Below are 25,220 nucleotides of genomic sequence, written 5' to 3'. Positions count from 1 at the left end.
TTGGTTTGGAGAGTTCTGTAAATGTCTATTAGGTCTGCTTGTTCCGAGTCTGAGTTCAAGTCCTGGATATCCTTGTTAATTTTCTGTCTGGTTGATTTGTCTAATATTGACAATGGGCTGTTAAAGTCTCCCACTATAATTGTGTGGGAGTCTAAGTCTCTTTGTAAGTCATTAAGAACTTGCTTTATGTATCTGGGTGCTCCTGTATTGGATGTGTATATATTTAGGAAGATTTACGAAGCCAATGGAGAGCAAAAAAAAGCAGGAGTTGCAATTCTCATCTCTGATAAAATAGACTTCAAACCAACAAAGATCTAAAGAGACAAAGAGGGACGTTACATAATGGTAAAAGGATAAATGCAACAAGAAGAGCTAACGATCCTAAACATATAAGTACCCCTTTTCTAGTATTCCAGAATCATCTGACTAAACTGATTTTGTTTAGTTCCATTTTCTAAAAAATAAAACATAAAATACAATGGACATAGCCTTCTGAAGTGTTCTGAGTCACCCATGTGAAAAGTCATGGCTAAGATTGTTTGTGTACCTGGCACATAGTATGTCATCAATAAAGATTTCTGGAATGAATACATGAATTTTCCAAATAAATGCTCTATTTTATCAATTACATATCCCTCGTCTTCCCTCTTTTCTTGGCCAACTTCTTTGAAATATATTGCCATCATATATTTTTTCTTTTAAAATCTTTCCGTTATTAAAGATAATTTATGTTCATTGTAGAAAACATGTGAATATATAAAATAGAAAGACAAAGGAAAATATGTAGTTTGAACATCCAGAAGCAACCAACTTTACATTTTATTTTTTTCTTCTATCTGGCATTTCTATGCATATTTTACATTGTTCATATTATACTGTATACAAGGATGTATATACTACTTTTTCACTTAAATTTATAAGCATTTTTATATATTAATGAATATCTTTATGTCTCTTTTAAGTGGTTGTATATTATTAGAATATACGAATGTATAATTCACTCCATCCATCCTTTAAATTAGAAATTGAATGTGTTTCTGTTTTTTTTGCTACCATAAATAATGCTGTTGTAAACATTTTTCTACATATAGTACACATACTATATGTAGAAAATCAGTACAACTTTTTCCTAGAAGAGATCCAAAAAGTAAATGAAATGAAATGAGAATTTTTTACTACTTACCAGATGCAAAGCATAATGAACGTGGGTCAAGTCAGTGCATAAAATTTGTAATCACTTATTCGAATATACTATATTTACATTCTTTTAAGAAATATTTTAATATTTATTATAGCCAAACCCTTATGGTACAAAGATGGACCTTATCGCAAAGGAATGTACTGTCCAGAATGAAAAGAGAAACACAATAAATTAACTATTAGGTTGAGCCATATGATGTAGTTTGACCTATGAAAATATTTATTTCATGTGATTCAATTTAAAATAATATAGAATGCTAAGGGTTAATATTGAAGTAAGTATATGGTGGCTTGGGAACACAGATAAGTAATTATATCTTCCAAAGAAAGATAACACAGATTATTACTGCTTATTCAGCAGAAATTAATTTAAACGAGGGAACTTTATATCTGTGTAGGTGGGTATTAGAAAGCTGCTAGGTCAGACTCATGCACCAGATTTATGGTGTTCTGTAACATTGTAGCACAGGAACACTTCACTTCTTTGAAATTCCACTCTTCCGGCAACTGTACCTACCTGGAAATGCTATCTATCTCTTCAAAATATGGCGGTAAACCTGAAAGTAAGCAAAAGCAACAAATCCCTCAATAGGCATAAGAAATGTGATCAAGTCCTTAAACAGCAGCATGTAGACTTTTATCAAAAGAGAGTCTTCCAAGTACTTTACTCAAAAATCTATTTATTATGTTAGACATAGTTATATCAAATTGGATTTTCTGTTTTTTTCACCCTCCAGCAAATGGGAAACAGCATACATACCAGGATGGAGAGGTAGACAGAGATTTTAAGACTCACTGGAAGCACTAAGATGTGATAGTTAATATCTTGACTATAGTGGAAGAGGTGAACTAATTATCAAAGCAGATAAGTATTCCAGAATCATCTTAAAAAACAAAAAAACAGAATACAGAACTGTTTATAACTGGTCTCAACAATGTAAAAAAAAAATGTATATATATATATATGTAGTTGCTCATTTAAAACTTGGAGTGAAACGCACCAAAGTATTAATAGTCTTTGTGGCTATACAGTGGCATATGAGTAGTTTGTACTTCCTTCACAGTTTTTATAATATTCTTCAGTGACTCTGTGCTGATTATATTATTAGAATAAATAATAATTAAAATTTTGTAAATGAAAAAGATCTTTAAGCATAGAATAGTTTTGGTTTATTTAGAGAAGAAACAAATAGACACATCTCAAATATGACCTACAGACCTTATAGTTATAGCACAGCACAGTATTTGATGTTCATGATAATTGTGTGAATCAGCAAAAATATATTTTTTAAAAATTTTATTTATTTATTTATTTATTTTGAGACAGAGTTTCGCTCTTGTTGCCCAGACTGGAGTGCAATGGCGCGGATCACCGTTAACCTCCACCTCCCGGATTCAAGCAATTCTGCCTCAGCGTCCCAAGTAGCTGGGATTACAGACATGTGCCACCACGTCCAGCTTATTTTGTATTTTTAGTAGAGACGGGGTTTCTCCATGTTGGTCAGGCTGGTCTCGAACCCCCGACCTCAGGTGATCCTCCCACCTCGGCCTCCCAAAGTGCTGGATTACAGGCGTGAGCCACCGTGCCTGGCCCAAAAATGTATTTCCAATAGATTGTCCTTATGGAGGCAGCAAAGTGTACAATGTAACTTCAAAAGATTTCTATACAAAATGACTAAGATAAAAATTGTTGCTATATAAGATGTTTAAACTCTGCTATCCAGATCAACTCATTGTGTGAGGTTTCTGGATAGCCGAGATCCTATTTTAGGTTTTCTATTTTAAAATGAAATTACTCAGCAGCTATTTGTCCTATTAAATTATGCAATATTATTATATCTAAGCTTCCTGTCCTAAGTGTCCATAGCCATCTATTGAGGCATTATTCTCAGATGGGCATGGCAACAAATATTTATCTGATTATTCTTTTGTAAATGGCCCAGTTATATGTTAAAATATCTCTTTTCTCAAATGTGAAGTTTCTACTATTTGATGTTGCGTTTGTTGTTGACCCTTGCTTTTTTCAGACTTTCACAAAGTAAGAGAATAAATATTTACATATTTCCAAACAATTGCAAAATATTAAAATCCATTCATAAATTATTCAAGCTATTGGGAATGTTTTCTGTGCAAACATATTCACCATAAAGAATAATGTATTTAGAATGGCTCTGTTAGTAGTGTTGCAATTGAAGCACAGTTGTTGTTACTCATTCCTCTCCTCTTAAATGTAATAATCAAATAATACAATAACAGAACCAAATATTGTAAAAATGAATTCACTGCCCTGGGCAAAGAACCTTAAATATTCTCTTTATTGGGCTGGGCTCCGTGGCTCGTGCCTGTAATCCCAGCCCTTTGGGAGGCTGAGGTGGACGGATCACCTGAGGTCGGGAGTTTGAGACCAGCCTGACCAATATGGAGAAACCCTGTCTCTACTAAAAATATATATAATTAACTGGGCGTGGTGGTGTGTGCCTGTAATCCCAGCTACTCAGAAGACTGAGGCAGGAGAATCACTTGAACCTGGGAGGTGGAGGTTGTGGTGAGCCGAGATCATGCCATTGCACTCCAGCCTGGGCAAAACGAACAAAACTCCATCTCAAATAAAATAAAATAAAGGAAAGAAAGAAACGCATTATCTTTATTGTTTATGTAGCATAGTTGCATCTTCATCACTCCTTAGCAGTCTCCTTGTTCATTGTTCACCGAATCATATGCCTTGGCTGTTCGTCGAGACTTTCTCTATTCTCTTGAGTTACTCAAACTGAAACTCACACCTCACAGTCCTGGTAAATGACCATCTCTTTCAGGTTCCCTTCATTTCCCTCAGTGTCACTTCCTGAGGCAAACTTTGTGCTCCTAATCACATTCCTCTTACCTCCTTCAGAATCAGGCTTTTTTCCTTCTTAATGTCTTTCTTTAAATTGACTTCTTTCTACAGAAATGCCCATGTCCTACTTGAACTTAAAAGCAATAATCAATGATAAACCAAACAATAAATAAACAGAATATGTCCCTAAGTCACTGTCCTATGTCTAGCTGGGGAAAAAAGACATGGACGCACCAAAGATTAAGAGATCAGATATGTATATATCAGTATGTACTATGTCTGAATTTGCATGCACTAACACCCATAGATGAGCCCTATTTGTCGATTGGGACTGTGCCTCTCCTAATTGGGTGTCTGGTTTGGAATTGCTTCATCTGCTGTGGAACCTCAATAGTCAATGATTTTTTTTCTCTTTACTTATTCACTCTTTATTTTGAAATTTCAACTATATACAAAGTACAGTAATATATATTTAAAAAAAAAAAACATGAACCCAGCTTCCACAATGATCAATTCATGGTCAATTTTGTTTTGTTTTCTCCATACCCCTACTCTTGGATATTTTGAAACAAATCTCAGACATTATTATTTTTTTTTAATCTGTAAATGTTTCTATAAGCATTTACAAAAGATGAAGATTATTTCTAGTGTAATCAAATACTATTATCATGCTTTACTAAGAAAAAATTCCTTAACAACAAATATCTATTTAGTGTTTACATTTCCCTGACTATTTGTTGTTTTTTTTTTCTTCACCCCCAAGACGGACTCTCATTCTGTTGTCCAGGCTGGAGTGCAGTGGCACTATCTTGGCTCACTGCAACCTCTGCCTCCTGGGTTCAAGCAATCCTCCTGCCGCAGCCTCCTGAGCAGCTGGGATTACAGGCACCTGCCGCTATGCCTGGCTAATTTTTGTATTTTTAGTAGAGACAGGGTTTCACCATGTTGGCCAGGCTGATCTCCAACTCCTGAGCTCAAGTGATCTGCCCCGGCTCCCAAAGTGCTGGGATTACAGGTATGAACCACCACCACCACCATACCACACCCTGCTGATTATCTGCTCTTTTTGGTTAGTTTGAATTGGGAACTAAAGAAAGTTAATTCATTATTATGGTTCTGTTAAATCTCTTTTTAACAATGGAATCCCCCTTGCATTAATTACCAATTAGTTGTCAATTGCTGCATAACAAGTTACCTTTAAAATGTAGTAGCTTAGAACTACAAATGTTTATTATGTCATGGTTTCTGTGGGTCAAGAATTTGGGAACCGTTTAGCTGAGTGATTATTTCAGTGTCTCTCCTGAGATTACAGTCAAGATACCAGGGCTACCATTGTCTCTGGGCCTGACTGAAGCTAGAGGAGCTACTTCCAAGCTCAGTTCTTCACCGTATGGGCCTCTCTATAGAGCTTCTTGACCATTGCTATGGTCTGAATGTTTTGTCCCTGCAAAATACATACGTTGAAACATAATCCCCAGTGTGATAGTATTAAAAGGCGAGGCCTTGGAGAAGTGATTACCCTTATAAAAGAGGCCCAAGGGAGTGTGTTTGCTCCTTCAGCCATGTGAGTACACCTAGAAGGTGCCTCTGTGAAACACAGAATGAGCCCTTATCAGATATCACATTTACTGGTGTATTGATATTAGACAGATACCACTGGGTATTTTGTTACAGCAGTCCAAATGGACTAAGACAAGCATCTTTACAACATGGCAGCTGGCCTCCCCAAGAGTGAGTGATCTAAGAGAGAAAGCAAAGAGGAAACCACAGTGCTTTCTGTATCCTAGTCTTGGTAGTGATATAACAATACTTCTTTCATATTCTACCAATCGATCACACAAACCAACCCAGAAACAATGTGGGAGGGAATTACACCACAGTGTGAATAACAAGGACACTGGAGTGTGAATAACAAGGGGTTGGAATAATTGGCAGGGTTGGAGGGGTGTGGGATCATCTTGGAGGCTGACTTCTACATCTTATCATCTGTCTCTTTTTTTTACTTGTAATTTTCAGGGTGTTTTTTTTTTCCTTTCTTTCTTTCTTCCTGTCTTTCCTCAAAACCCTGAGCTCAAGTGATTCTCTAACCTTGACCTCACAAAGTGTTAGAATTACAGGTATGAGCCACCATATCCAGCCCAGCTGTTATTGTGGAAGCAACCGGGTCATTTGTATGATTGAGTTTATATTTTGTTCATTGCATCCCTTTGGTGTTATTTACCTGTTTCATTGCCTGTCCCCCTACCCCATATATTTTCTATAAATTTATAGTTAGATAAATCTAGCCACTCTACGGCTTGATCAGATTTAGGTTTTATCTTTTTGTCAAGATGTCTTTATTGTTGTTGGTGTTGTGAGTTTTTATATTGGAGCACATGATGGCTAGTTGACTTTTTTTGTTATATTAGCAGTCGCTGATGATTGTCTAGGTCCATTCATTCAAAAGAGTACTATTATCCCTCCTTTAATTAGTTGGATTACTTCTAAAAAAAAAAAAAAAAGAAAAGAAAGAAATGTCCCTTCATCAACTATTTGATTACATGATGGTATATTTCTTATAATGAAGGCGTGATATATACTTGATTCTCTCCCTTTATTTGTTAGTTTTCAGTAAGTTGTTATCTCTATAGAATCCTCTAAAGGTAACAAGTGAGGTCTGCAAACCAACATGGATATGCTGCGGCAGAGTCTCCGGGGTGAGGTCCTGGTCATGGGGATTTTGGCAAAGCTTCCTATTTACTTTGTTCCTCTATTAATAGAGTGTTTGTTCTTCTATTAACTTCTACCAATCTGTTTCCAGAGTCTCACTTAGTAGGTATGGGAGGGGCCAAGGATTCTATTTTTGTTTTTTTCTTTTAATCTCTAGGTAATCCTCTTCCACTGACAGGTTTGGGGAGCACTACGCTACAAAACACCTTTTTAAACTTACTGCAGCTGTGTGCATCTGTGCTATTCTCCCATGCCACGAGTGTCTCAAGTTTACTCTCAAGCCAGCTGCCCTGTTGTAAAGATGCTTGTCTTAGTCCATTGGGCTAAGGAGAGTTGAGAGTCTCGCTCAGTGCTGTAGTTAGAGCAAAGACTATGGAGTTAGACTGTGTGGGTCTAAATCTTGGCTCTGCTGCTTACTAGCTTTGTGACTTTGGGGCAGTGACTTATCTGTCTGCCTCAATGTTCTCACATGTAAAATGGAAATGATAGTAGGATTTTCCTCATGGTTGTTTTGAGAACTATATGAGTTAACATTGTCTGTGTTTAGAACAGGGTTTTGAAAGAATTTCTTAAATACATAATAGAGATTATCTCCCTCTGGGAGTACTTCCTTAGAACATTTTATTGATAAAAGCCAAATTTGGTGGTTATTAATCTCATCATGATAATATTGTCATTTATTGGATGTTTATATATGCCAGGCATGATGGGTTATATGTATCTCTAGTTCACATAATCCTCATATCAATCCTATGAAATTGGAAATATTATTTTAATTTTACATATTGGGAAACTGAGTCTCAGAGAAGTAACTTGTTCTGTGTAATAGAGCTCATAAGTGATGGTATAGATATGACATATATTAAAGAGGCAACATGACAGTTAAGAGCACAGAATCTGGAGCTAAGCTCCCTGGGTTCAAATCCTGGCACTACCTCTTCCTACTTGTGTATCTTGGGCAAGTTACTTAACCTATGTGTCAGTTTCCTTATTTGTAAAATGAGGATACTAGTTATATCTACCTCATGGATTATTATGAGGATTAAATGAGTTAATACTTTCAAAGCACATAAAATGATCCCTAGCACAAAATGTTGTAGAACTTTTCCTTAGTTCAGCTGTAGACAGGGTTCTTCGTCCCACTGTCACAAAAATTGGCTTGCAGACAATTTGAATGGTAAGACAGGGTTTTGTTCAGTGAAAAGGAAGAAAGGGGGAAACAGGGACTCTCGCAAGGCCAGAGTCCCTGCTAGAGCAGGATGTTGGAGTCCCAGCTTCCACACAGGAAGGGGGAGGGGCCCGGCTCCTCCCCACTGCAAACTTAACAAGGCTCCACCTCAGTGGACAGGCTGTTTGGAGTTTCTCCAGGGACCCCCTCCTACCTGGCTGTCTCAGTAATAAATACTTTGTATGTACTAGCTTGTTATTATTACTGCTATTATGATTTTTATTAGGGTGTAAGGAAAAGAGAGCAGTAAAGAAGGAGAAACTGAAGTTGCTAATAAGGGAATACATGTATGTCAATAAATGCATTAGTAAATAAATCTTCAGAAGGGGAGAAGAGGAGTGTTGTCTCTACCACAAAGATGAGCAGCATAGAACATAATTGGTTTCTAGGCGAAGGCAGATGATTAAACTCCTGAGAGATAGACTCATTTTTACAAGGTAGAACTCAAGCTAAGCCTTTAGAAATGAAGAAAGGAAGGTAGAGTTGGAAGCCTTTGGAGACAGGGGAGGTTTGGGGACACTTGGGAGTCGAACCAGGGAGCATGCAACAGACAGAGCTAAGTTGCGTTTTGCCAGTTCTTGATCATGGTTCACTTCCTTGTGGCTAAAACAATTATGCGTTTGGGAGGGGAGAGCTCAGCAGCCTAGTGAGCGCAATGAGTTTGGACATGGTTGAATGGGGTGGTTATGATGGTAAGTAGAAGTGAAGGAGCATTGAACAAGGAATCATGAGACTTGGATTCATTTTGTTTAACTTTACTATCAGCTAGCTTGTATGACCTCGAATAGTTCACTTGACCTTTGGGTCTCAGTTAATTCACTTGTGAAATAAGAGAGCTATGTCAGTTTATTTCTAACATTACTTCTAATTCCAGAATTTATGACCCTACGTGGCCAATTCTAGCATCTAGCTGCACCAGAAAGGAGTCAGTGCCAGGAGTAGGATAGTGATGGGAAGGCCCAGGGAGGTTGGGATGCAGGTTCAGTAGAAGTGAAGGTAGACGAGGGAACTCATGTCAGTCTCTCAATCTTTCTGCCTTTAAGTTGTTTTTTTTTTTTTCCCTGCACTCAAAATTCTAAGACTAGTTTGTCTTTTTTTTGTAGCAAATATTATGTCCATTGTGAGTTTAATAGGCTATGTTCGACACACAAAACAGTAAATGTCATTTTAGTTTTACGTATCTAAAATGTTCATTAGCACATCAGAAATAAACAGTTCACTTGTAGGGAGTTATTTTTTTTCCTCTTAAGCAGAAGATAACAAAAGACTGTTTTATGCTTTCCTGTGCCCATAATAACATTACAGTTTGGAGCAGCTAACTAAGTTGCTTGAACACGCCGTTACAGAACTGGTTAATCCATAATTCAGCAGGTTCTTGGCTTCCAAGTTGCCTTATTGACAAGCCTGAAGAAAGTGGATGGAACTAATTAGCACTCAGCATTATAAAATAGGAAGAATTAAATAAAGCAGCTTCAATATTAAACTCAGACCCCTATGAAGATATTCCCTTTAGTTATGGGGATTTTGAAATGATGGACAGGCTAAACCAAAACTCATAATCCTATTACAGTCTCCTACACCCACCTAATAAGCTTCAAGAGCTGTTTCCTTGGAGTCTGGGATATTGCCATCTTCCTCTAGGCTTTTCTGTGTAGAGCTTATAAATGCTTTACTGTTTCCACTAAATACTTTGTTATTTAAAATAGCATAAAGAGAGTATATAAGTATATATACATATTGATGCATTTTGACTGTAATAATACCCTTGGCCTGTAGGGAACTTCAAATTATTAATAATTTCAGAGGAAAGATTTTTAAGAGAAAAGCTCCAGGCTTAGCTGTAATGAGGCATTTGAAAAGGAGGAGGGGTATGTTTATGTGCCTAATGAAAATATTGAACCCTTTGGGATGTTATGAACCATGGTATACTAATAAATGATCTTTCCATTTCGGTGTTCCAGCAGACATCTTTGTACCTCTGATGTACTCTTGCAAAATGCCTGTAGCTCACGTTTCCTTTTAAATATTTCTGTCTCCTGACATGTGTTACCATGGGTGGAGGTGCAACAGGATAAATCTGATGGAGAAAGGAGGACAATACAAGAAGCAGGCAAAGTTGGTGGCTTAGAATAATGAGCCCATTTTCAGCTGAGCTGTGTAGTTCATACGAATTAATTAACCCCTTACAAACATTTGTCTGACAATCCAAATTCTCATTCAGCTCAATGGGTTTTATAACTATCGTTTAACTAGATAGCACTAAGAACTGTTTATATCCTGACATTAAGGAAGCTTTGTCGAATTCTTTTTCTATAAATCATCTGAAGTTGTTTACAGTTTGCAGTAGTCTTGGTTTGTACTCAGGTTGCTGTTTTGCTGCTTTAAGATATATTTTCAGGATGCTAATTATAGAATATGCTCTAGAGTTCGGTTAGGTTTGTAAGGGTAGAAGACCTTCGTAAAGAACATTTTCACATTTTAATTGGAAGAATGTAGGCTTAAGCTATTATCTATCATGTTAAACAAAATGAATCCAGTGATGCTAAATGGATATAGGATGATTAATTACTCATTCTTAAGACCTGTGCCATTTAGTTCCTGGTGATAAGATAGTGATAACGCACTTTTTAACCCAGAAAGGGAGAAATGAGGGTATTGTGATGACAGTGCTGCAAGACACTGTGAGAACACTAAAAAAAGAGAAAAAAAAAAGAAAGTTTGAAATGAGAAGCATCTGGGACCTCCCTTCTAGGCTGTTTGTGTATGTAATTGCTTTTAATTTTTGTATTAAAATTTAAGGTACTATTAATAAGCATTTTACTTAATTGAGCCTCTTCTGATTACAAAGAACAAAAAGCTATTTAAACTGGGTGTTCATTGAACAGATAGAGAGAGGCTCAAGGGAACCCAGGGCAGGATGTATTATACACCCAGACCTAGAGCCCTGGAAATGGGATCTTTGCTTTCCTTTCGAGATGGCTCTGGGTCCTTCACAGCATGAGTTCATCGGCCTTTAAGCTAGGGCTTGAAACGAGAGTTTTTTTTACCCTTGTCTAACCGCTTCTTCTACTTCCTAACAAAGATTCTTAGGTCCCAATTCTATGTTCCTGTGACAGGAATGTTATTTGGTTCCTTTTTTTTTTTTTTTAAACACCAAGCCCGAAGTCTTTGACAAGCCTAGGATGGCTCCTCTGTAGGTCAGGTTCCTTCCCTGATTCAATCACCTATTTTTTTGTTTGTTTGTTTTTTTGAGATAGAATCTTGCTCTGTCACCCAGGCTGGAGTGCAATGGTGCGACGTCGGCCTACTGCAACCTCTGCCTCCCAGGTTTAAGCGATTCTCCTGCCTCAGCCCCCCTCCCCACCACCAACCAAGTAGCTGGGACTACAGGCACGTAACACCATGCCTGGCTGATTTTTGTATTTTTAGTACAGACAGGATTTCACCACGTAGGGCAGGCTGGTCTCAAACTCCTGACCTCAGGTGATCTACCCATCTCAGCCTCCCAAAATGCTGAGATTACAAGCATGATACACTGCTCCTAGCCCCTACTATTTGTGTTATATAATAACTAATTTAATCCTCACAACAATCCTATTAGAGAGGTTAAGTACTATTACTATATTCCCTTTTATAGTGGTGGAAACTGAGGCAAAGAGAGGTTAAATAATATTTCCAAGGTTATGGAACTCCAGGGTCTGTGATGAGTTAGGAGATCTGGTTTCTAATGCTTGACCCATCACTGTGCGGATGACTTGGAGGGAATCACTTAATCTCCCTGGGCATTCAGCCATGCCATGAAGAGTTTAGAAATTATTTTTCTAATTTTTTTATTGACAAACTAAAGGAAGGAATCAGGTCCATTAACACATTGTCATAGGCACTGCTTGGTTGTATGGAATAGAAATCTACACAAGGTAGCTTGAGCAAAGGGGAATTTATTTAAGGATATGTTAGGCAACCTTGTGGACATCCAAGGACAGAAAACAGTGAGACCATAGAGTGTCTTAGGCTGGAACCAAAATGGAAAAGTTAGAATTGTAAGTTGCTGTATCTGTCCTTCCATGATCTCACTCATCTCTGTCTCCTCTTTTCTTCTCTGTTTCCAAAGGAAACTCACTGGCTTCCTTTGTTTGAACGTGAGTGCCACAACTAGCATACAGTATGATGCTTGCTTCAATTGCCTATCTTAATGTGACATGGGTCTCTCCGAGTTCCGATTCTTGTGACACAATCTGCTGGCCCAGCAAGTCTGTGAATTTGTTTCCCATAAGTCAGGTGTTCAGTCTGTGGCCAATCAGCCAGTGCAGAGATAAGCTCACATGGTGCATGGGACTGTGGCCTTTTCCAGAGATGGGATGAAAGAGCAGATTCTCTGAGAAAGATATGGGAAGGGCTGGTAAATAGACTGATATTTGTTACACCCATAATCTTAGCATTGCACACACACACACACACACACACACACATTTATGCATTTATCTATATTTTACTGAATACAATTGGCCTTTCATATTCATAGATTCTACATTCATGGATTCAACCAACTGCATATAGAAAATATTTTTAAAAATTGCATCTGTACGAAACATGTAAAGACTTTTTTCATATCCCCTAAACAATACAGTATAACAGCTTTTACATAGCATTAATATTGTATAGTGTATTATAATTAGTTGAGAGATGACTGAAAGTATATGGGAGGATGTACATAGGTGATATGCAAATACTATGCTATTTTATATAAGGGACTTGAGCATCTGCTAATTTTTTGGTTTCCAGGGGAAGTTCTGGAACCAATTCCTCATGGATACTTAGGGGTGATTGTATATTGCTTTTGTTACCAAACCATCCAGAATTTTTTTTTCGAGGCGAAGTTTTACTCTTGTTGCCCAGGCTGGAGAGCAATGGTGCAATCTCGGCTCACCACAGCCTCCACCTCCGAGGTTCAAATGATTCTCCTGCCTCAGCCTCCCAAGTAGCTAAGATTACAGGCATGTACCCCCATGCCTGGCTCATTTTGTATTTTTAGTAGAGATGGAGTTTCACTGTGTTGGTCAGGCTGGTCTCAAACTCCTGACCTCAGGTGATCCAACCACCTCAGCCTCCCAAAGTTCTGGGATGACAGGCATGAGCCACCATGCCCAGCCGCATCTAGAATTTACTTATCCAAATGAGTGTCCTGCAATACCTTGAATTTGAGCTAGAGAAGAAATTCCATATCATTTCTTCAGTTACATCTAGTGTTTAACCAAACTTTAGTATTGCACAGTTTAGTTACCCAGGTTCCTTATCGATTTGGTTCTGAAATATTTGCTTTCTAAAACTCAAATCTGTTGAAGGTCAAAGACTTGCCTTCATCAAAACTGTGTAAAAGGCTGTAAGACCTGCTGTAAAGATATCCTGAAGAAGGGCTTCACAAATGTATTTTGGCAGTGATAGAATCATTGCTTAATTCTGTAGCTCCTAAAGCAACTGCCTCGAAGAGGACAGATCTCATCAACATATGTAGGTTGTTTAAAAAATTATTCATATTATATACAGAATCAAAGATTTTTAAAAATATACAAGATACAAATACCCAGTTACATCTATAGTTAGGCGGTTTGAGACTTACAAAACAATTTTGTGGGACTCTTTACTGAAATATTGGAAAAACAGAATTCTATCTCACATCTATTTCACCTACTGTGAGCCAGGATCTAAGTATGTCAGTATACTTCTCTTCTTATGCCCACATGGAAAAAAAATATGGATTGAAATGTTTAGAACACACTGGAAACTAGATGAATCTAGAGGTTTTAGAGGAGAAACACCTTGCCACAAATCTCCCCCTGAACCAGCCAAGCTAATTAATCTTTGCTTTTGTTGTCTCTCTTGCTGCTGTTGTACCATAGTTATGCAAAAGTAATGCTGTAAGTACAGACCAAAGCCCCAGAGCGGGTAGTTGAGGTTCAGCAAAATACAGTTACCAAATCCATTTGTGTTGGCTTGGTTTTATGTTGGCATTTAGAGGCTGTCTTTATTTTGGTAGCTGCGTAGCTTGAGAGAGAGAGAGAGAAGAGAGATGTGTGTATAGGTATGTTTATATGTATTGCTGACAAAATCAAAGACATTTGATTAAATATGCTTTATGTAAGAAGTGAAAAGTACTTTTCTTTTTCTGTGGATTACACTATCTTCATTTCTGTGACTACTTTTTACAAATATTAGTCTGTCCAGATTCATCATTCTAGTTTCTAAGAGGAATGAAAGACAATTTAAAACTAAATTCAAATTCTATATAAGTAGTATAATCCGATGAACATACCCTTTATCTCAGATTTAGAACAATAAATGTTCTATTTGAGAATATGAAATAGGAAAAGTCCATCATAAAAGTGGTTTCAGAAGTTCAAAATGTTAACTGCAGCTTCCCTGCATTACAACCCCATGATACTCATTTAATTCCAACATAAGTCACTTATGATTTCCAGAAAACTAGTCATAGACTAATTCCTTTTTGTTGTTGTTTTACAAAGATTTAAAAGAAATGCACAAAGTCTTCCTTCTTTGTAGCAGACTAGTATCCTGGTTTCTGCATTTTTCCTGAGGAATTATACAGTACTTTAAGACCTAAGATAAACAATGTAGAAGAATCCTCTAAATGTGACTCATGGATTCCCTTTGTACAGGACATATTTTTTGGTGTTAATCATGATCCTGAATCATCCTGCCGCAGCCTTTTGTCTTACCTTCCCTGTTGTACATTTACAAACTGGCCCTGATGGGTAAGGAAGAAACAGACAAAAGAGCATAAGATGAACAGCAGTTTTTTACAAAACCTTATCATATTTTTTACAGTCTACAGGGGAAGAAGCAGATAATTTGCATATACACTTGTGGCTCTGTGATGTTTTCATATACCAGAATGTAACAAAACCTTTGCAAAATCCTAGCAGAGACCATGGGGATACACAATTAGATGCTTAATCTAAACCTGGAACAATGTGATTTGGGCTGATTTGCAGAGGGCCTATAAAAGCTGAAAAACCAGTTTGACAACGTTCCTGCTGGGATTGGCCTGCAATAAATGTTCGCAGTGGTATTTGGAGGCTATGCCACTTTAGTCCGATCACTGGGGCTTAGGAGATGATGCCTACAGTAAAACTTGAGTTCACTGCTTATCAGGGAATGTGTGAAGGCTCCCAGGCTGAAGGTTCATTAGGTCAGTCTGTAAGAGCTGTCAATCAGACCAAGCTGTCAGGGGAATACTTTTTAAAAAATAAATAGAAGTAAAATTTTTCTACTTAGGATTTTTCCACATTGCATCCCTTGTGCCATCTTATCGTCCATGCAAGAGACAGCTCTTGCAGGAGAGTAGAATACTAGCCCATCGTAATGTTCCCAATGTCAGCCTTTGGCCACCATCACTTATGAGCATGGCTGCTGATCTTAGTAATCATTGTGGTCACCTAGGATGCATAGGATAGAATGGTTGTCTAAAGTACTGAAGTCTTTAAGGAGTTAAGGACTTGCGTCATATTCATTAGCCCCAGTGTCTTACCACTGTGATGGAAACGTAGAAGGTGCTCAGATGTTTGATCTCAATGTCAAGAACAGAAGCTACTCTATGAATCTAGCACACATATGGCCTTTACCACCCCATTTCCCACTCCTCTTGGCTTAACAAAATTTGACAAAATTATTTCCTACATTTCTACCATATTGTCAAGAGTGTATTGTTTTATAGCTAGCAAGCCTGTTATTTAAGTTTGATTTTGCTGTATTTATTGATTGAGCATGACTAGAATATTTGAAAGATCTTTTTTAAAAAAATATAGTGTATTACTTGTAAAGGAAGCAAAAAAGGTTTGGAGATGCACCATTTATTAGGTTTTGTATGAACATTTACCACTAAAACATTAGTTAATATCTATTAACCATTTAGATGCCTGTAAAACATTTTATCCGTGTGGCAGGTTACTAAATCAAAATACCGGTAGCTGGAACAGACTGAGGGACAACACAGTTGGCCACATCTGATACATAGAAACCATAGTAGAAGGACCAAAATAAACAGTACAGCTATGGAAGCATCAAGTTGATGATAGCATAGGCTCTAATTATTATCATCATGAATAGAATGTGAATGCATTAAAAAAGTATTATATTTTTGTTTAACTCTTGTTTTAATTAGCACCAGATTCAGCTACAGTTGTATTTTTGAATCTATGTTCATTTCTAATAGTTAGAGTTAATTACTTCTTTCTAAAATAATACTCTTCCTAGAATGGGAACTTAGAAAATATACTGCATTAAATATCAGTTGATTTTATTTCCAGGTGGCATCCATTAGGACAAACATTATGAAAGGCCACTGACCAAAATGTTGATTTCCTAGCTAACACCTGGAAGAAAAATAAACTTATGTTTAATGGAGTAGACTGTCTAAATCCCTGTTTTGAGAAGAGTGCACATTCATGAATATGTATTCATTGCTGAATTCAATAGATTCGAGTAGTGAAGGACATCCGTATCATAGAAAGTAGCATCTATTCATTAACTTACAACTTTCTAAAGAAACAAGCAAGAATGCAGCTTGAGATGGAGGGCTGGCAATACCCAGTTCATTCCTTTAATATGTGACACGTTTATCATGACCTGCATAATAACTAATGAAATAAAAATGAGATTTTTGTATTATCTGTGGCCTAATTTGTTGAAATTCTAAGTTGCAATGGCACAATCCCAAATCAGTGTTATAAATGAGCTATTTATGGTTTTGTCTTATTCAGTGTTCTAGGTGCATTATGTTTTTTTAAATTTATTTATACATTTCAAATAATTTTTCTCTTTATTTCTTCTTTTCTGCAGTGGTAAATCATCCCTGTGCAACAAGGGCTAATCCAAGATCAGCCACATAAACGGCCTGAGTGCTGTTTTAAACAGGATTGGGTGATTGTACAACATGACTTTTTAAGATAATCAAATAGTAAAACTTTCTAGTGGAAACATGATATTCATTTTGTCCAGTTCTCTTTTCTTTCTGCCTAAGGCTTTCTGGTAAAATTTATGCTATATGCCCCGTAATACCGATTTCATAATGGTTAACCATATATATGCTTGGAAAGAAAATGTAGACTTGGGAAGCAAACAGATATATATTCTACAATGAATATTTCTAGCTTTCGTTCGAGACTATATGCTCACTGTGTGGTTCAGAACATTCTGCCAGACGTTAAGCAGGATACAAAAAAAAGTCTAAGGTATGATCTCTATCCCATGATTGTGTTTTTAAAATGTATACTAGTCATTATTGGAGTGACTATTATATAAAGACAGAAGCCACTAGGGTAGCCATTTCTTTTGCCAGCTGTTAGGTATATACAGCACACATGCACACACACACGTACGTATATGTAATATATAATTTTAGTATATTTAAATTAATCCGTATTTTCAAGAACTTCATTAATTTGAACACCTAGAAATACCCTGAGTGTTTTAAGACAGTATTTGCAAATAACTCACGTAATACTTGTATTTTTCTATCTTTACATGTACGAGGTTTATGCATTCTGGCTTGTGCAAATGTGTTTATATCATTTACCTAAACCCTTGATTATTTAAATATTCCTATGTGGGATCACAGTCCTTCAGACAGGATTCATAGCAAAGTGATTTCTTTACCTATTGGTATTCTACTATTGAGATACTTTAAGAATCCTGTGAGTTGTGTACCTGTACCTATAAAACTGATATTATTATTAATCCATTCAGAAATCATATTGGGCAATAGCACTACTACATGTACATTTAGTAGCAAGCATGGGTAGAATATTTGGAGATAATGAAGATTTCAATACTGTGTTAAGAAAATCGGCTCTCGGCTCCAAAGCATGTGAAATATTCAACTTAATAAGAACGGCACTGCAGGAAGCACTTCTAGGTCATGGGAGCTGCTATGCACAAAGGAGATATGCTTGTTCTAGCTCAGAGAAGCTTCCACATATATTATTTACTGAGGAAGCCTCATTTTAATGCTGAATAGAGCAGCCCGAATGACATACTCTTCACAAGCGGCAATATTGGTATTACAGCATTCCAAGGGTGTGAGAATTAGTTTGGAAATGAACTGAGACAAAAGCAAAGAATATTTCTTCACTATTGTAGAAAATGGAGGTATTGTTAGCAAAATTGTATTTTCCTCTGGTCCTTCTCACCATTTATTTATTCCCCTCACCAAAGACCCTGGCTTCTGAAGAGAGGTCCATGGCTGAGAGAACATTAAAAGGAAAAGTGTGACAGTGGAGAATGCAGATGCATATTTGGATTCAGGAGGAAGGGGAGGTTCGAGAGGTGCCTTCGATAGCAGAGTTGGTTGTTAAGGCTCACTACCCACAACATGCTACCCACAATAACCAATACACCATAGAAGAAATGTTACACATACATAGGCCTGTTCCCTCCTTTATACTCTCTTACTATGAGAATGACATCTTTGTGCCTGTTGGCTTGGGGTCATTTCCTAAAAAAGTTGAGTTGAACCTGGCAATGTAGAAAGAATGGGCCTGGCGCAGTGGCTCACGCCTGTAACCGCAGCACTTTTGGAAGCCAAGGCGGGTGGATCAGCTGAGGGCAGGAGTTCAAGACCAACCTGGCCAACATGGTGAAACCTCGTCTCTACTAAAAGTACAATAAAATTAGCTAGGTATGGTGGTGCATGCCTGTAATCCCAGCTACTGGGGAGGCTGAGGCAGGAGAATTGCTTGAACCCAGGAGGCAGAGGATACAGTGAGCCCAGGTCACACCATTGCACTCCAGCCTGGGCAAGAGAGCAAAACATCATCTCTAAAAAGGAAAAAGAAAGAAAGAAGAGAGAGAAAGAGAAGAGAAGGAGAGAGACAGAGAGAGAGAGAGAAAGCAAAAGAAAAACACAGAAAGAATGGAGGACTTTTTAACATTTTTTGAGTTCTTATTGTTTGCCTGGCACTGTTCTAGGTGTCATATGTATACCATCTCATTGCATTTTCACAACATTCCTGAGCATTAGGTTTTATTTCCCCAAGTTTACAGGTGAAGGAATGGAAGATTAGAGAAGTTAAGTAGCTTTGCCAAGGTCACAGCTGGTGAACGGCTCAATCAGAATCGGAACACCAGTTTGTCTAATTCCATACTGCATGCTATTTCCTTACAATGCTGCCTTTCACTTAGGACCTCATGCAAAAGAGTTATGATTTTCTTCAGATTTTCTTTGGTCATAGTGCTGCTCTAAACACTTGTAGGTGAATTTTTAGTTCTTACCTCAAATAAGTCTGGTAACACTACTACATTTTTAAAGAATGAGTGATTAATTTGTGGAAATATTCACTGGAATGCTTTTAAGAGATTTCAAATCATAGAGTTGAAAATTCATGCTCTGCTGTAGGCATTATTGATCCTGAGTCATCTCCTGCAGGTAGATATAAATCCTCTTCTTAAAGATCTCTGGTGAAAAAACACTTTCAGGCTTTTCCGTAGTAATTTACCTCAGTGCTGAAAAGGTTTACAGATAGGTGTATGCACATTGTTAGGACCGATGACATAATACCCAGTTGCAGTGAATCAAGCTAATAATGTAATAATCCCTTTTAAAATTATCATCTTCAAAAGGCTTCCAAAAATCACTTATAGGAAGTTTATGTGATTTTGCTGTTTCTCTAGGAAAGGCAGTTATATTTGAATATTTAAATGATCAGGCCTTGTATGGGTCACACAGGGATTTTTATTTTGCGTTTGGATTCCCTTTGTGGTTTAAATCACAGATCTCTACCTTAAATGCAAATGAATGGAGTGTTGAGAATTGATATAATTTTTTAAATTGCCAGTTATTTCCGGGGAGCTTTATACCTCAGTGTAAGTATCTTATCCTGTATTATAATTGCTTTTGCTTGTTTGTCCTTCTAACAAGACCGTGAGCAATTGGAGGGCAAGGATTGTGCCTTACTCATCACAGCATCTCTAGTGTTTAGCATAATGCATGACACACAGGAGTGATCAATAGTTATCTATTGAGTGACTGAATTAATTTCTCCAATTGATTCTGCTTAGACAGGCCTTTCTCCTGCATTCCCCCAAATGCAACCTGCTAATTCACATTTCTCTATCCTGGTTTATATTATTTCTCTTACCTGGAGTGCTCTTTCCTTCTCTTCTCCACTTACATAAATCTACCTGGTTCTTCCTGGTACAACTACTTGCTACACGAGTCCTATTCTGACTATTCAAGCTCTCATAGAGTCATGTCCTCCTCATGCCTTGACTCTTTTAGCTCTTATGGGATGCCCCCGACACTTTAGCCCTTTATTATGTGTGACTTTATATTATTTGCCAATTAAAAAAATATATTTTTGTCTTTGTTTTCCCAACCATTTTGAAAAGTGGCCATGTATTGTATCATTTTCTCTCCCTTTCATAGTGACTTAAGTGTAGAAGAGACCATGAGATAACAAACTATGGCCTCTAAGCCAAATCTAGTCCAAAATTTGAGACTATTTCTTATGATTTTAAATGGTTAGAAAACAATCAGAAGCGCTGGGTGTGGTGGCTCCTGCCTGTAATCCCAACACTTTGGGACACCGAGGTGGGTGGATCACTTGAGGTCAGGAGTTCTACACCAGCCTGGCCAACATGGCAAAACCCAATCTGTACTAAAAATACAAAAACTGCCCAGGTGAGTTGTGGGTGCCTGAAGTCCCAGCTACTCGAGATGCTGAGGCAGGAGAATTGCTTGAGCCCAGGAGGCAGAGGTTGCAGTGAGCAGAGATCGTGCCACTGCACTCCAGCTTAGGCGACAGAGGGAGACTGTCTCAACACACACACACACACACACACACACACACACACACACACACACACACACACACGAAAAATGACATTTTGTGATGTGAAAATTTATATGAAATTCAACTTCCCATAAATAATTTTTTTGGGAACATAGCTACATTTATTCATTTACATATTACTTATGCCTGCTTTTGGGCTACAGCAGTAGAATTGAGCAATTGTGGCAGAGACTCTGTGGCCCACAAAGCCTAAAATATTTACTAGCTGACCATTTACAGAGAAAGTTTGCCAGCTGCTGGAGTAGATCATCAATGAGTACTTACTGGTTAAATAATTCATTGTCTTATGACTCTATTATGAAACAAGATACTCTGAAAGTACTGTTAATTATGCTGTCTTGCCTTACATAACAGAAAATAGCAATAAAAGCAACCTCTGGAGCACAGATTATTTTTATCTTTTAGTTGGTAAAGTAGAAATATTTTCATTTTCTCATTCTCTGGTAAACTGACTTATAGTGCCCTTATTAGTTTTAAACCTTTTCAACATATGCAGAACCTCTTCCTGCAAAGATTTGGAAGAACAGGGTAAGGCAGGGTGTGGTGGCTCATTCCTGTCATCCCAGCACTTAGGGAGGCTGAGGTGGGCGGATCTCTTGAGGTGAGGAGTTCAAGACCAGCCTGGTTGACATGGTGAAACCCTGTCTCTCCTAAAAAGACAAAAAATTAGCCAGCCGTAGTGGCGGGTGCCTGTATTCCCAGCTACTCCGAAGTCTGAGACTGGAGAATCGCTTGAACCCAGGAGGCAGAGGTTGCAGTGAGCAGAGATCGTGTCAGTGCTCTCCAGCCTGGGTGACAGATCGAGACTCCGTCTCAAAAAAAAAAAAAAACAAAAAAGAAAAAAAAGAAAATAATAATAATAATAAAGAACAGGGTAGTTGATGATCATTCTGGGATGGACTAGATAACCTCTCAAATTGTGCAGCCCAGTGATTCCTTGAGTCTCCTGTAAATGTAAACGTTGCTTTATTAGAAATGAGAAATCAGATTTGTGGATATGAAGTTTCCTCATCCCCAATAACTCCTTGATTCTCCTTTGCCAGGACCTCCCCGCCCCACCCTCCACTTTTGGTTTAATCTAGTTCTTCTAATTAAATATGAGATAATTAAAGTTCACAGAGTTTAAACCTAGCAGGTTTGATTTAATGATAAAAATCTTGGTTTGTCAGCTTTTCAAGGCATAATCCTGGCTGCTGCCTTATCTGACAGGTAGTCAGCCTAGCAGGTCTGAGGATGAAAACCAGAGCATCTCATCTTTTCAGGCATGACTTGCTATTTATCTTCTGAGACATAATTTACAATTGCCCTGTAGAAAATGGATAGGGTTAAATGAGTAGAAAAGGCCCGCTTTTGCTTTGGCTCAATTAATTCATTTCCTATGCAGTTGTCGATGACTAGGCCTACCAAGTAGACAGGTATATTTCAAATGAGGGGAAAATACCCCAAACATAGCATATTTGATTAATGTAAATTATTCCTTTACTCACTGAATATGTAAAGTATGTAAATTTAGTCCTGCTGTCAAAAGGTAGCTCTGTGCCATTAGTTTCTGCAGCAGACAAGGCCTGCTGCATCCTGCACTGCATTTGCAAAGAGAGAATGCTAATGACAGCTTGAGCAATTGCCTTAATGAGCCAGAAAGGTGTTCCTTTTTTATTCGTATTTAGCTGCTTAGAGTCATCTGAAATAGAGATCATCTGTAGATATTACAGAGTGAAAAAAGACATGGGTTATCCTATTAATGTGTTTCTCCAAGCATGCTTAGAATGAACCATCAGTGAGGCATTTGCCAAGAAAATAGCTTGTTGTCAGTTCTGTATAGGTGATATGGCAACCTGAAACGCAAGTTTAGGTTCTAATTATCATGCTAGCTAAGTAAAATAGTTGTCAAGTTGCATCTCTAAGTCATTTTGGGAAATATTGTAGGGCTTACCAAATTGATCACAAAATAGCATTAATATTGTAAACCTAAAGTGAACAACACAACCAGTGTTTTAAAAAATAAAGCACTGGGCCGGGCGTGGTGTCTCATGCCTGTAATCCTAGCACTTTGGGCGTCCGAGGCAGGCGGATCACCTGAGGTCGGGAGTTCAAGACCAGCCTGACCAGCTCTACTAAAAATACAAAATTAGCCAGGCGTGGTGGCACATGCCTGTAATCCCAGCTACTCAGGAGGCTGAGGCAGGAGAATTTCTTGAACCCAGGAATCAGAGGTTACAGTGAGCCAAGATCGCGCCATTGCACTCCAGTTTGGGCAACAAGAACGAAACTCTGTCTCAAAAAATAAAATAAAATAAAGCACTCTACATGAGTCATCAGGAAAACATTAGAAATCCACCTACGTGCATCATATTATATGTAAATTTTAATTGCAGCTTCACTTTGTGTTGTTAGAACCCAACACATTAATATTTGAGACATTTCCTGTCATCTGAGTCTTTCATTCTAAATGAGATGTCCATATTTTCTCATTAAGTTGAGTCTGTTTAAAGTTAAGTCACATCACATTAATAGAAAGATTGGAAAAGTAATGTTCACATTTTAGTTAAAGTCATGAAATATATACCCATAATTGACTATGGTGTTTTGATTTGGTTATAAATTTTAGCTGTACTTTCCACATGGGGTTAAGAGAAGTCGTGGCTTAACACATTAGTGGTGGAAAGTGTGAGTTTACATTTAAGCCACTCCCCAGCCAAGGTTTTGCATAAAAAAATGAGTGAAGTTCAGTTTGGGCTTATGTTAGCAAAATAGTGAAAGCATAGGTACTCTAAAGGGCCTTTCTGCCACCGTTGTGTACACTCCATGCCTGCATCTTGCCTAACCTTAATTAAATCATGTCTTCTGAGTCTGAGGACTGAAATTCTGAAATTTAACCAATTAGAGCTTAAACAATGCTTTTGTATAGAACTTGTAGTATGCGCTGGGTGCTGTGGCTCATGCCTTTAATCCCAGCACTTGGGGAGGCTGAGGCAGGTTGATCACCTGAGGTCGGGAGTTCGAGACCAGCCTCACCAACATGGTGAAACCCTATCTGCACTAAAAATACAGTATTAGCTGGGCGTGGTGGTGCATGCCTGAAATCCCAGCTACATGGGAGGCTGAGGCAGGAGAATCGTTTGAACCTGGGAGGTGGAGGTTGCAGTGAGCCGAGATTGTGCCTTTGCACTGCAACCTGGTTGACAGAGTGAGACTCTGTCTCAAAAAACAACATATATGTATACACATATATATATGTGTGTGTGTGTGTATACATATANCTGCGATGAAACAGGCATTCTCTTGTGCTACTGCTGGGCATGCAACTGGCACAACCTCTATGGGAAGCAATTTGACAGGATCTATTAAAGTTAAATATACATATACACATATCCTTTTTAGTTTAAATAATCCATTGCATTAGAAAGAAAACGTCATGCGAGTGAATCAGTTCTACAGTTTTCAGAAGGTGAATCAAATAATTACTAAATTGAAGTACAGTAAGCCGAACTATCGTGAAATTACATTTCCCTATACATTTCTTATTGAAATCTTGCATTGATTTTTGTGTGTATGTTTGACTAATGAAGTAAATTGTGGGGACTACTATAGAATTTAGATTTAACGCCGAGGTAGTAGGTACTTGTCCAATTGCACATCTTAGATGAAGTTTCTAATGAAAAAAACAGTAAAGAACCCTTCTTCCCAGCTGTATCATAACTGACAAAAAACTCAGCTTTGTAGGCATCAGTTAGTAATAATTGGAAGAGTGACTCTTCTAGTTACTAATTCATTTGTGGAGTTTTCCAAAGTTAGCTTGTGTTGTAAGTTTCTTATAAGGAGGATCATTTCCTGATAGTTAGTTTTTTGGTATTGTCACAATTGTGTAATAATCCCCATAGAAGCATGATATGTGTACACTTAACACATTCTGTTTGTAATTCTTCTTGCTAGTAAAGCCAAAAATTCTGTTCCATAGTAACACATCCACGGAGGTGATCATTATAGTGCATTATTTGTCAAATTTTATCCTTTTTCAAAACTCCAAAGAAAATGTGCCATTCTATTATGCCTTTGAATCTCTGATTATGTAAATTTGTTTATGTTAATCTATAACATGTTACTTGGTTTTTTTGAAGCTCTGCTTTCAAGCTGATGATGCTAAAATTTGTGTTAATTCACATCTAGGTGTATTTGAAATCACCTGATTTGAAATTGCAGTTCTTACAGTTAGCTCTAAGAAATGTAATTATGTAAAGAATATTTTGAATGAAATTTTGAATAAATTGGTAGAAACATAGTTAATTTTTCAGTGTGGCCCAAAATAGTAGGCTTAGAAAGTGATGCTTTTCGGCCGGGCGTGGTGGCTCACACTTGTAATCCAAGCACTTTGGAGGCCAAGGCG

General features: G+C 37.6%; 1 protein-coding gene across 6 annotated transcripts in view; it reads left to right on the top strand.

The window, feature by feature from the left end:
- Positions 1-25,220, top strand: part of DIAPH2 (diaphanous related formin 2) — a 914,924-nt gene that overhangs the window by 771,048 nt on the left and 118,656 nt on the right. For 3 of the 6 annotated variants that reach the window (XM_037745740.1, XM_017548567.2, XM_017548565.2), the window contains one exon: positions 16,827-16,969. The exons of 2 other annotated variants lie outside the window; for them this stretch is intronic. In XM_037745740.1, coding sequence (XP_037601668.1) covers positions 16,827-16,876 — 50 coding nt within the window. In that variant the 3' untranslated portion in view covers positions 16,877-16,969. Of the gene's footprint in view, positions 1-1,937; positions 2,544-16,826; positions 16,970-25,220 lie in introns of those variants that run through there. One more of the 6 variants, XM_017548563.2, reaches the window with a different exon arrangement.

Source organism: Cebus imitator, unplaced genomic scaffold (genome assembly GCF_001604975.1).
Source record: "Cebus imitator isolate Cc_AM_T3 unplaced genomic scaffold, Cebus_imitator-1.0 Scaffold210, whole genome shotgun sequence".
Classification (NCBI taxonomy): Eukaryota; Metazoa; Chordata; class Mammalia; order Primates; family Cebidae; genus Cebus; species Cebus imitator.
This window is presented reverse-complemented; position numbering and strand designations above follow the sequence as displayed.